We start from the raw sequence: 12,424 nt of genomic DNA on the forward strand, positions 1-12,424 counted from the left end.
ATTTTTTCAATACATTCTGACTTTCCTGGATATAGGTCTTAATCCTTCTTGTAGCTGCCTCTGGCGTTTCCCCACAAGCTGGACTAACATTATTTCATTGTTTGTTGGTCTCACTTTTCAAAACATCTGGTTACTGGATAGATTACTGTTCACAAAGCCACCAGAAGTAGCTTGTCCCACTGAGGCAAGGAAGGGATGGTAGATTGACAGAATCTTGACTGACAAGGGATGTGGAACATCTAGTCAAGAGGAAGAAAGAAGCTTACTTAAGGTTGAGGAGGCAAGGATCAGACAGGGCTCGAGAGGGTTACAAGTTGGCCAGGAAGGAACTGAAGAATGGATTTGGGAGAGCTAGAAGGAGGCATGAAAAAGCTTTAGTGGGAAGGATTAAGGAAAACCCTAAGGTGTTCTACACTTATGTGAAGAACAAGAGGATGGCCAGAGTGAGGGTAGGGCTGCTCAGTGATAGTAGAGGGAACTTGTGCCAGGAGTCAGAGGAAGTAGGTGAGGACCTTAATGAATACTTTGCTTCAGTATTCAATACTGAGAGGGAGCTTGATGTTTCCGAGGACAGTGTGACACAGACTGATATGCTCGATGTTAGGAAGGAGGATGTGCTGAAAATTTTGAAAAACACAAGGATAGATAAATCCCCTGGGCCAGATGGGATAAACCCAAGGTTACTTCAGGAAGTGAGGGAAGAGATTGCTGCGCCTTTGATGATGATCTTTTCATCCTCACTGTCCACTGGAATAGTGCCAGGTGATTGGAGGGTAGCAAATGTTATTTCCATGTTCAAGAAAGGGAATATGGATAATCCTGGGAATTACAGACCAGTCAGCCTTATGTCAGTGGTGGGCAAAATATTGCAGAGGATTCTGAGAGACAGGATTTGTGATTACTTGGAAAACCATTGTTTGGTTAGAGATAGTCGACATTGCTCTGTGAGGGCAGGTCATGCCTCACAAATCTTATTGAATTCTTTGAGGATGTGACAAAACACATTGATGAAGGTAGAGCAGTGGATGTGGTGGATATGGATTTTAGCAAGGTGTTTGATAAGGTTGTAGGAGAAAGTGAGGACTACAGATGTTGGAGATCAGAGTTGAAGAGTGTGGTGCTGGAAAAGCACAGCAGGTCAGGCAGCATCCGAGGAGTAGGAGAGTCAATGAGGCTGATGGGTTAAGAAGGCTAAGAGATAAATAGGAGGGGGTGGAGCTGGGAAGATGTTTGATAAGGTTCCCCATGGTAGGCTCATTCAGAAAGCAAGGAGGCATGGGATACAGGGAAATCTGTCTGTCTGGATGCAGAATCAGTTGGATCACAGAAGACAGAGGGTGGTAGTAAATGGTATGTCTTCAGCCTGGAGCTCAGTGGCAAGTGATATGTTCCACAGGGATCGGTTCTGGGGCCTCTGCTCTTTGTGATTTTTATAAATGTCTTTGATGAGGAAGTGGAAGGGAGGTTTATTAAGTCTGCCAATGACACGAAGGTTGGTGGTGTTGCGGATGGTATGGAAGGCTGTTGTAGGTTGCAGTGGGACATTGACAGGATGCAGAGCTGGGCTGAGAAGTGGCAGATGGAGTTCAACCTGGAAAAATGTGAAGTCACTCATTTTGGAAGGTGGGATTTGAATGCAGAATACAGAGTTAAAGGCAGGATTCTTGGTAGTGTGGAGGAACAGAGGGATCTTGGATCCATGTCCATAGATCCCTCAAAGTTGCCCCCCCAAGTTGATCGGGTTGTTAAGAAGGCGGACGGTGTGTTGTCTTTCATTAGCGGGGGATTGAGTTTAAGAGCCATAAGGTTATGCTGCAGCTCGATAGAGCCCTGGTTAGACCACACTTGGAATATTGTGCTCAGTTCTGGTCACCTCATTATAGGAAAGATGTGGAAGCTTTAGAGAGGGTGCAGAGGAGATTTCCCAGGATGCTGCCGGGACTGGAGGGAATGCCTTATGAGGAAAGGTTGGGGGAGCTAGGACTTTTCCCATTGGAGTGAAGAAGGATGAGAGGTGACTTGTTAGAGGTGTACAAAATGATGAGAGGCAGAGATAGAGTGGATAACCAGGGACATTTTCCCAGGTGAAAATGGCTATCACGAGGGGTCAGAACTTTAAGGTAATTGGAGGAAGGTATTGGGGGGATGTCAGAGGCAGGTTCTTTACACAGACAGTAGTGGGCGTGTGGAATGAACTGTCAGCGGTAACAGTAGAGTAGAGGGATATTTAAGCGACTCTTGGATAGGCATATGGATGGTAGTAAAATAAAGGGTATGTAGCTTAGTCTGACCTTAGAGTAGGATAAAAGGTCGGCACAACATCAAGGGCTGTTCTGTGTTCTATGATTGTCTGTAACATTTATTAATAAGTAGCCAAATTAAAGGTAACTTGTGGTGACATGAACAAATGAAAACTACTCAGCCAGAGCTGAAATTCCAAACGTCCTGGAGAGACCAGGAACACGAAGGTTGTCAAATAAAGGACCGACCCCCTTATCATCGCAGCATTGTGTACAAATCAATTGTGTGCAAAATAAATTCCCAGTGCATGCCCCATCCCCCAGCCCAGCCACTTACAGCTGTCGATGTTCTGTCAATCATTACCCAAAAAAAGGAGATGAGATTGGCACGTGATCATGTTATCGTCTGCACAGTGTATAAATTGAGAGCTGGTCTTCCTTCAGTCTTCACATTGTCAGAGAGAGAGGTGCGGAGGCTGCCTCTCTCGTCATCAAACTCTCTCCTCCTCCTCGTCGTCGTCGTGAGCCGAACTGAGAAACCTCACAAAAAAAATGATGTGGTCCCTGTCGACATTTTTATTGGTCTGCAGTTGTTTGCAAGTGGCCCTGAGCGGTAAGTAATCTTGAAGTGATCCTAAACGTGTTTCCAGTGAGGGTAGGATCTATACAGAGCAAGGAGGTTGAGTGACCCAAGCATTTCAGGCTTTAATACATTTTACTTGATCATTGAAATGTAAATTTTATCGTTTAGTTTATAACTCCAATAAGTATGTTATTTGATCTGGAGAGGGTTCTGAAAAGATTTACTGGGATGGTGCCGAGAATGAAAGTTCGAGATATAAAAACTAAACTGGAAAGATTAGGACTTAGATCATTGGGGTGTCGGAGTTTGAGCAAGTGACCATACGCAGGTTTATAAAATCACGAGATGCATTGATTGGGTGAATAGACAACGGTCTTTTCCCCAGTGGTGAGGGAGTTCAACTCTAGCGGACATATTTTTTTAAGGTGAGAGGAGAAAGTTTTAAAAAGGACATGTGGGGGGAGGGGGGGGGTTCAAATTCCTTCACACAGAGAGTGGTTCATCTGTGGAATACACTGCCTGAGGAAGTGGTGGATGCGGGTACAGTTGCAACATTTAAAAGACATTTGGACAGGTTCGTGAATAAGAATGGAGTGGAGTGATCTCGGCCAAGTGCAGGCAGTTGGGGTTAGTTTAGATTAGTCTGGCGTGGGAACATGGTTGGTGTGCACTGACTGAACCCAAGGCTCTGTTTGCACACTGTATGAGTCTATGACTCTGTTTCCAGTGTCCCCAGTATTTTGTTTTCTACTAGGATAAGGCTCAATTGAAACAGCAGCACAACTAGTTAGTATTAAAACAAAATCTTGAAAATGCAGGAAAACTAAAGGGGAAGGAGCCGCAAGATGGAAACAAGAGTTAACTCGTGCCTGTGGGTCATAAATGACCACTCTAACTTCAGTGCACTGAGGACAGGACTAAATACTGGGAAATGATAAGTAGCTTGGGGTGGCACAGTGGCTCAGTGTTGCCTCACAACACCAGCGACCCTGGTTCAATTCCCACCTCGGGTGGCTGTCTGTGTGGAGTTTACACATTCTCCCTGTGTCAGCATGGGTTTCCTCTGGGTGCTCCTGTTTCCTCCCACAATCCAAAGATGTGCAGGTCAGATAAATTGGCTGCACGAAATTGTCCAGAGTGTGAGGTGCATTAGTCAGGGGCAAATATAGGGGAATGGGTCTGGGTGGGTTACTCTTTGAAGGGTCGGTGTGGACTTGTTGGGCCAAAGGGCCTGTTTCCATACTGTAGGGAATCGAATCTAAACTTACAGAGGGCAAGATCCAGTGACTTGTACCAGCGCCCCATCAAAATGGTGCAGCTTGAGCTCATATTGACGTTCAGAGGGGAAACCGTGTGTTTCAGCTTCTAAACCAAAAAGCCCTGGCTTCATTCATGGCCAGGTCTTGACGTTTAAGGTCAGTGTGTTCGTAACACCAATAGTTAACCAACTTGCCGAGTCTTCCAGTACAGGCCGGTCCGGGATGGCGGTGGGTGTTGGGGGTATGGGCTGGTGAAGTCTGAAACTTGTGTGAGACCCAGCTGAGCTTCAGAGAATTGGATGCTAATGACAGACTAGGGCATCCAGACTTCCAGGTTTCTGAGCGTGACTGTTTTAGGGCAGGAGCATAACTGAAAGGCGGCCGCTATAGAACAGTTACCCATAAATCTAATTAGGAATTCAGGGGAAAATGTCTCACTCCTAGAGACAGAAGGAGGGGAGCATAGATGGGCTTCAGATTGGTTCCACAGGTAGGCGCAACATTGAGGACCAAAGGGCCTGTACTGTACTGGGCTGGAATGTTCTGTGGTCTGTGTTCAATGGTCTATATCTGGACGGAATATGGTGATAGAGCAAGATGAATGGGAGATGGTGAGGACTTCTGTGTGGGGCAGGAAAATATGCATGATGCTGATAGGCTGAATGGCCTGCTTCTTTACACTGGGGAAATTGTCCCATAGTGTCCAGGGATGTGCAGGTGAGGGTGAATTGGCCATGCTACATTGTCCCATAGTTCCCAGGGATGTGCAGGTTAGGGTGGATTGGCCATGGGAAATTGACCCATAGTCCCCAGGGATGTGCAGGTTAGGGTGGATTGGCCATGGGAAATTGTTGAGAGTGTGGCTCTGGGAAACCCTTATTCCTGATAAAGGGCTTGTGCCCAAAACAATGATTCTCCTGCTCCTCGGATGCTGCCTGACCTGCTGTGCTTTTCCAGCACCACACTCTCGACTCTGATCTCCAGCATCTGCAGCTCTCGCTGTCTCCATGCTAAATGCTCCCATCGTGTCCAGGGATGTGTGGTGAGGTGCATGAGTCAAGGATAAATATGGGATAGTAGGGCCTGGGTGGGTTACTCTTCGGAGGGTCAGTGTTGGGCTGAAGGGCCTGTTTCCACACTGTAGCGATTCTGATGCTTTCCTCTTCCAGACTTGATCTGCAAGCCGATCGAGGGAAACCTGAAACAAATCGATGCCGGGAATGGGCAAGTCTTTGGAGTGAGTGCAAATGGATCAGTTTACACCAGGCATGATGGCGCCTGGGTATGGGTTCCCGGGAACCTGGCACACGTGACAGTGGGTCCAGCTGGAATCTGGGGCGTCGACAGTGCAAACATCGTCTACAGAAAACGGGGAGGATCCTGGCTGGTTGTGAATGGTAAGAGAGCGGAACATTCCAGAACTCATTAAGATCCGGCCTCCCTGTTTCACGGGGAGCAGTCCTCAGCTTAGGGCCTGCTGGGCACAATTCCAAAACAACGGAGTTGCTTCTTAAGTCTGGGATGAGGACAAATGATTTCCCTCATTGGGCAGAGATTCTTTGGAGTTGTCTATCTCAGAGAGCTGTGGGAGTTCATGATTTCAGCATGAACATCCTTTGACTGAAGGGGTAAATGTACATAGAAGGCATTGAAATAGTCCACTGTTGTGTTACATGAGAGACAGACTCTCTGCCCCTTCCCTCATCTGTGGGGGAGGTGGCTCAGTGGTTAGAACTGCTGCCTCACAGCACCAGGGATCTGGGTTCGATTCCACCCTCGGGTGACTGTGTGGAGTTTGCACATTCTCCCCGTGTCTGTGTAGGTTTCCTCTGGGCGCTTTTCCCACAGTCCAAAGATGTGCAGGTCAGGGTGGATTGGCCCTGCTAAATTGCCCTGAGTGTTTGGTGCATTAGTCAGGGGTGAATATCGGATAGAGGAATGGGTCTGGGTGGGTTACTCTTTGGAGGGTCGGTGTTGACTTGTTGGGCTGAAGGGCCTGCTTCCATACTGTAAGGAATCTAATCTATGATCCCAATCTTCAAATCAACAAGGAGGACTGCACCCATTGGGGTTTGGAGGTGAAAATAATTCATCTGTTTTATTACTAATGGTCAAGATGAGAGTGGCGCTGGAAAAGCACAACAGGTCAGGCATCATCTGGGGAGCAGGAAAATCGAAATTTCGGGCAAAAGGCCTTCAGCAGGAAGGCTTTTGCCTGAAACGTCAATTTTCCTGCTCCTCAGATGCCGTCTGACTTGCTGTGCTTTTCCAGCACCACTCTCACCTTAATCTAATCTCCAGCATCTGCAGTATCTACTTTCACCTTCGTTATTTCTAACAGGCCTGCTCAAACAGATCGATGCTGGTGGAAATGGTATTGTGGGCGGAGTTAACATGAATGATGACATCTTCTGTGCCCATCAAGATGAAGCAAGATCTGCAATCAGTATTTCCAGCCCAAATTACAATCATATTGATGGCAAACTGAAATACTACTCCTGTGGGATGTATAGTTGCTGGGGTGTGAATGCAAACGATGACATCTACTTCCGGACAGCGGTGACATCGAGTCAATGTGTTGGAATCGAATGGACGAAGGTGGATGGCAGACTCTCAATGATCGAGACGGGGACAGACGGGAGTGTCTATGGGGTCAACAGTAATGGCAATGTCTACCGCAGGTAAACTTTTAACTCTCACACTATTAGGCATTACTTCCCATAGCATACTTAATGCACAAAACAATCCAAGACCCCTGACAGGAACAATACAAACAAGAGATGCACAAACCATGCGAGACAGTGTTACTGCAGGAGGACCCAGGCTTGGTAGAGGGAGCTTGAAGGAGGAGGGAATAATGGATGCATTTTGAGGAGGGAATCCCAGAGCTCACTGGACCAGGCACTGACCTTAGAGCCATCAGTGGGCTCCTGATGAAGAGTGCTGTTGTTCAGGGAGAAAAGGGATCCTGGAGGGTCATAGGAGCTGGACGAGGTAACACAGACAGGGAGGAACCTATAGGAAGCAGTGTCAGAGCCTGAGGAATTTCCATACGTAAGTAGATTTGCTGGGGCTAGGTGAAGTGACAAAGTTGAGGAGATAAGTAAGGCCTGCTGAAGGTTAGAAAGGCAGCATTGTAGGGGTTGGAAGAATTGTATAGATGGACAGGGGACTAGGGGCTGGAGATAGGGAGGGGGTGTAGGGGCTGGAGGGGGTTACAGAGATAGGGAGGGGGTGTAGGGGCTGGAGGGGGCTACAGAGATAGGGAGGGGGAGTAGGGGCTGGAGGGGGTTATAGAGATAGGGAGGGGGTGTAGGGGCTGGAGGGGGTTACGGAATTAGGGAGGGGGTGTAGGGGCTGGAGGGGGTTACAGAGATAGGGAGGGGGTGTAGGGGCTGGAGGGGGTTACAGAGATAGGGAGGGGGTGTAGGGGCTGGAGGGGGTTACAGAGATAGGGAGGGGGTGTAGGGGCTGGAGGGGGTTACAGAGATAGGGAGGGGGTGTAGGGGCTGGAGGGGGTTACGGAATTAGGGAGGGGGTGTAGGGGCTGGAGGGGGTTACAGAGATAGGGAAAGGGTGTAGGGGCTGAAGGGGGTTACGGAGATAGGGAGGGAGTGTAGGGGCTGCAGGGGGTTACAGAGATGGGGAGGGGTGTAGGGGCTGGAGGGGGTTACGGAGATAGGGAGGGAGTGTAGGGGCTGGAGGGGGTTACGGAGATAGGGAGGGAGTGTAGGGGCTGGAGGGGGTTACAGAGATAGGGAGGGGGTGTAGGGGCTGGAGGGGGTTACAGAGATAGGGAGGGTGTGTAGGAGCTGGAGGAAGTTAGAGATAGGGAGGGGGTGTAGGGGCTGGAGGGGGTTTCAGACATAGGGAGGGGGTGTAGGGGCTGGAGGGGGTTACAGAGATAGAGAGGGGTTGTAGGGGCTGGAGGGGGTTACAGAGATAGGGAGGGGGTGTAGGGGCTGGAGGGGGTTACAGAGATAGGGAGGGTGTGTAGGAGCTGGAGGGGGTTACGGAGATAGGGAGGGAGTGTAGGGGCTGGAGGGGGTTACAGAGATAGGGAGGGGGTGTAGGGGCTGGAGGGGGTTACAGAGATAGGGAGGGTGTGTAGGAGCTGGAGGAAGTTAGAGATAGGGAGGGGGTGTAGGGGCTGGAGGGGGTTTCAGACATAGGGAGGGGGTGTAGGGGCTGGAGGGGGTTACAGAGATAGGGAGGGGGTGTAGGGGCTGGAGGGGGTTACAGAGATAGGGAGGGTGTGTAGGGGCTGGAGGGGGCTACAGAGATAGGGAGGGGGAGTAGGGGCTGGAGGAGGTTACAGAGATAGGGAGGGGGTGTAGGGGCTGGAGGGGGTTACAGAGATAGGGAGGGTGTGTAGGAGCTGGAGGAAGTTAGAGATAGGGAGGGGGTGTAGGGGCTGGAGGGGGTTTCAGACATAGGGAGGGGGTGTAGGGGCTGGAGGGGGTTTCAGACATAGGGAGGGGGTGTAGGGGCTGGAGGGGTTTCAGAGATAGGGAGGGGTATGGGGCTGGAGGGGGTTACAGAGATAGGGAGGGGTATGGGGCTGGAGGGGGTTACAGAGATAGGGAGGGGGTGTCGGGGCTGGAGGGGGTTACAGAGATAGGGAGGGGGTACAGGGGCTGTAGGAGGGTGCAGAGATAGGGAGGGGGTGTAGGGCCCAGAGGAGGGGCCAGAGATAGGGAGGGGGTGTCGGGGCTGGAGGGGTTACAGGGGTAGGGAGGGGTGCAACACTTTGAGGAATTTGAGAATTCTAAGTTTGAGTTGTCATTTGAAGTTCATGAAAGCAGTTGATGCATGAATGAGAGTTGGTACTCACTTGGGAATGAGGCAAGAGCGATTGATATGTGGGCGGCATCGTGGCACAGTGGTTAGCACTGACCCGGGTTCAATTCCCACCTCAGGTCATTATCAGTGTGGAGTTTGCATATTCTCCCCGTGTCTGCGTGGGTTTGCTCTGGTTTCCTCCCATAGTCCATGCTAAGTATCCCATAGTGTCAGATGAAGGGGAATGGGTCTGGTTGGGGTTGTTCTTCGGTGGGCCAATGTGGGCTGAAGGGCCTTTTTCCACACTGTAAGGAATCTAATTTAAGAACTTCACCAGGGTAAGGACTCGAAGGAATGCGTTGAGCTTTATAAGACTGGAGTGTGGTGCTGAAAAAGCACAGCAGGTCAGGCAGCATCCGAGGAGCAGGAGAATCGACGTTTCGGTCAAAAGCCCACATCACAAGCTTTATAATGTCACTGTTCAACTTGGATCACTTCTATTTTTCAGAGATGGTATTACCTCCCAGAACCCTGTTGGGATAAGCTGGACTCCCATCAACATTGGAGGGACACCCTTCAAGCACGTGACCGTGGATCTAGAAGAAATGTGGCTGGTTACTACCCTCAACAATATCATTCATTGCCAATAGCTTCAAGAAGCTGAAAGTGTGATCAAGAATCAATTTTTAAAAATCAGTTCTATAATTGAGAAGGGAAATGGTGTCACTTATTTTCTTCTGAACTCTTGCTAAGATTATTCTGCTAGTCCAGCATTCCAAGGAATTGCCTCTGGCACAAGTGCACGTAAACCGGTCCAGGAAGAATTTCATAGATGAGCAAATGAGACTCAAGACTCAAAGGGCATACACCAGAACAGCAGGAGGCCATTCAGCCCCAGTGAACACTGCTATATCAGAACAGGAGGAGGCCATTCAGACCCAGAAACCTATTGCACCTGCTTATCAGCTTCTGCAGTTGAATAACCTCCTCCTGCTCTTGTTCTGGTGAGAGTTGTTGTTTGCAAACCCCCCCCCCCCCCCCCCCCCCCCCCCGCATTTCCTTTTTCTTCCCTTTTGGCAAGAACCTGTGAAATCCACAATGAAAGCTCTGGAACAGGGAATGCTCATTCGACTTGGGCTGGCTGCTAACTGATGGCTGAGGAGGGCATGTTGGTCTGATGCTGCTCAAAAATAGCAAATAACAAAATAAGTCTAATCTCCTGGTTAAAGAGTGACAGGAGAGTGCTGTCAGAATTGGAAAGGTCAAAGAGGCTGCTATGGGAACTTTGGGAAACTGTGGTGCATTAAACCCATCAATGCATTGATCTCCTAATTTTGACATATGTGTCTCTGCTGAATACTTTTTGCTGACCTGCATGCTGATTGTGGTTTGATAGTTCAAATAAAGATTGTTTTGCAGATGAAAGCATGACAAACAGTGCTTTTCCATTGTGTTTTTCAGGGAGCCACACCCATATCTTATTATTCATCTCCATCAGGGATCAGAACACACTGCCGTAAATGTGACCATGTTTAATGGTCTCTTCCTGTAAATGGTTGTTAGGACTGGATATTCTCTCGCTATTTCTAAGTGGGTTTTAAAATGGGATTCTCTGGCATTTCATTGAACTAGAGTGTGTGCACATTTTGATGTGTGTTCAGCCTCAACGTAATTGGAATACATCGGAAGGATGTTGTGAAACTTGAAAGGGTTTAGAAAGGATTTACAAGGATGTTGCCAGGGTTGGAGGGGCGTGAGCAACAGGGAGAGGCTGAACTGGCTGGGACTGTTTTCCCTGGAGCGTCAGAGGCTGAGGGGTGACCTTATAGAGGTTTACAAAATTATGAGGGGCATGGATAGGGTAAACCCCGGGCTTGGGGAGTCCAGAACTAGAGGGGCATAGGTTTAGGGTGAGAGGGGAAAAATATAAAAGAGACTTAAGAGGGCAACCTTTTCACTCAGAGGGTGGCACGTGTATGGAATGAGCTGCCAGAGGAAGTGGTGGAGGCTGGTGCAATGACAGCATTTAAAAGGCATTTGGATGGGGACATGAATAGGAAGGGGTTTGGTGGGAATTGGGCCGGGTGCTGACAGGTGGGACTAGATTGGGTTGGGATATCTGGTCGGCATGGACGGGTTGGACCAAGGGGTGTGTTTCTGTGCAGTATATGACTTTATGACTCTTTAAGTATGTTGTGTAGTCACAGTCACAGTCACAAATATTTATTTGGCAGTACTTCCAAACAACATGTAACACCTGAAGGAACAGGGCAGCAAATCCCACTCCCCGGATCATGCCCTGTTCAGAATCGGATCTATATCACTGCTTCTTTGCAATGTAACTGGGTCAACATCATGAAAAGATCTCTGTAATCACTCTGGAGAATGGCAAAGTTTCAAAGAACACACCTCATCAACTTCAATACAATGATCATTGGGCATATTCAATACAAGTCATGATGTGCAAACCTAAAGATACAGGAAGGTGCAGTGGACACACAGAAGGTTAAGATGACACCTTACAGGAAAGATTGTTTTCAGGCCAAAAAGATTACAAACCACCAGGAACTGATTCAGTCTCGCTCTCTCGCGCTCTCTCTCTCGCTCGAATGATAAGTTTAAGGGATGACTCAGGGGTTAGCACTGCTACCGCACAGCGCCAGGGACCTGGGTTTGATTCCACACTTGGGTGACTGACCATATGGTGTTTGCATATTATTCCCCATGGCTACAAAGGTTTCCTCCCTAATTCTAAAGATGTGTAGGCTGGGTGGATTGGCCATGCGAACTTGTCCATTGTATCCAAAGAAGTGCAGGCTGGGTGGAAAATGCAGGGATAGGGCAAGTGGCATTTTGTTGGGATGCTCTTCGGAGGGTCAGTCCTGATGAAGGGCTCATGTCTGAAACATTGACTCTCCTCCTTGGATGCTGCCTGATCTGCTGTGCTTTCTCCAGGGCCACACTCTTTAAGTCTGACTCTCCAATATCTGCAGTCCTCACTTTCCCCTCTGTTTTGAAAAGTGAAACAAACAGCAGAATTTGGTTAGTTCAAGGTCAGGGTAAACTTCAGAATCGGGCACAGGAAGGATTAACACCTATCTCCAGGAGTGTCAGTGTGGTGTGACATGCTTTTCTGATATGCTGTAGGTTTCCAGGGACTGGAAGAGGGATTTCTAAAAGCCAAAAGCCCACCCCAATTCATTCCCATATTCTTGTGACAAACTTCAGAAGAGGGATAGAGCTCTAATTTGAATCACAGTCCTTTGGTTGTCTGACAAAGTAATAAAACACAGGTAAATGTGATTTTGAATTAATAAATTACCTTACATCACCAGGGACCTGGGCTTGATTCAACTCTCCGATGAGTATCTGTGTGGAGTTTCCACATTCTCCCCGTGTCTGTGTGGGTTTCCTCAGAGTGCTCCGGTTTCCTCCCACAGTCCAAAGATGTTTAGGCTTGGTGGATTGGCCATGGGAAATTGTCCCGTAGTGCCCGGGATGTTTAGGTCAGGTAGATTAAGCATGGAAAATGCAGGGTTTTGTGGGTAAGGTGAAGGGTG

The 12,424-nt window shown here is 48.6% G+C and overlaps 1 protein-coding gene across 1 annotated transcript; it reads left to right on the forward strand.

Moving 5' to 3' along the window:
- Positions 1 to 2,684: 2,684 nt before the first annotated feature.
- Positions 2,685 to 10,289, forward strand: LOC140458844 (fish-egg lectin-like). The gene is made up of 4 exons (XM_072553527.1): positions 2,685 to 2,853; positions 5,252 to 5,479; positions 6,424 to 6,763; positions 9,373 to 10,289. Exons 1-4 carry the CDS (start codon positions 2,793 to 2,795, stop codon positions 9,512 to 9,514), a joined length of 771 nt encoding a protein of 256 aa, XP_072409628.1. The 5' UTR covers positions 2,685 to 2,792; the 3' UTR covers positions 9,515 to 10,289.
- The last annotated feature ends 2,135 nt before the right edge of the window (positions 10,290 to 12,424 follow it).

Source organism: Chiloscyllium punctatum, chromosome 34, assembly GCF_047496795.1.
Source record: "Chiloscyllium punctatum isolate Juve2018m chromosome 34, sChiPun1.3, whole genome shotgun sequence".
NCBI classification, from domain to species: domain Eukaryota; kingdom Metazoa; phylum Chordata; class Chondrichthyes; order Orectolobiformes; family Hemiscylliidae; genus Chiloscyllium; species Chiloscyllium punctatum.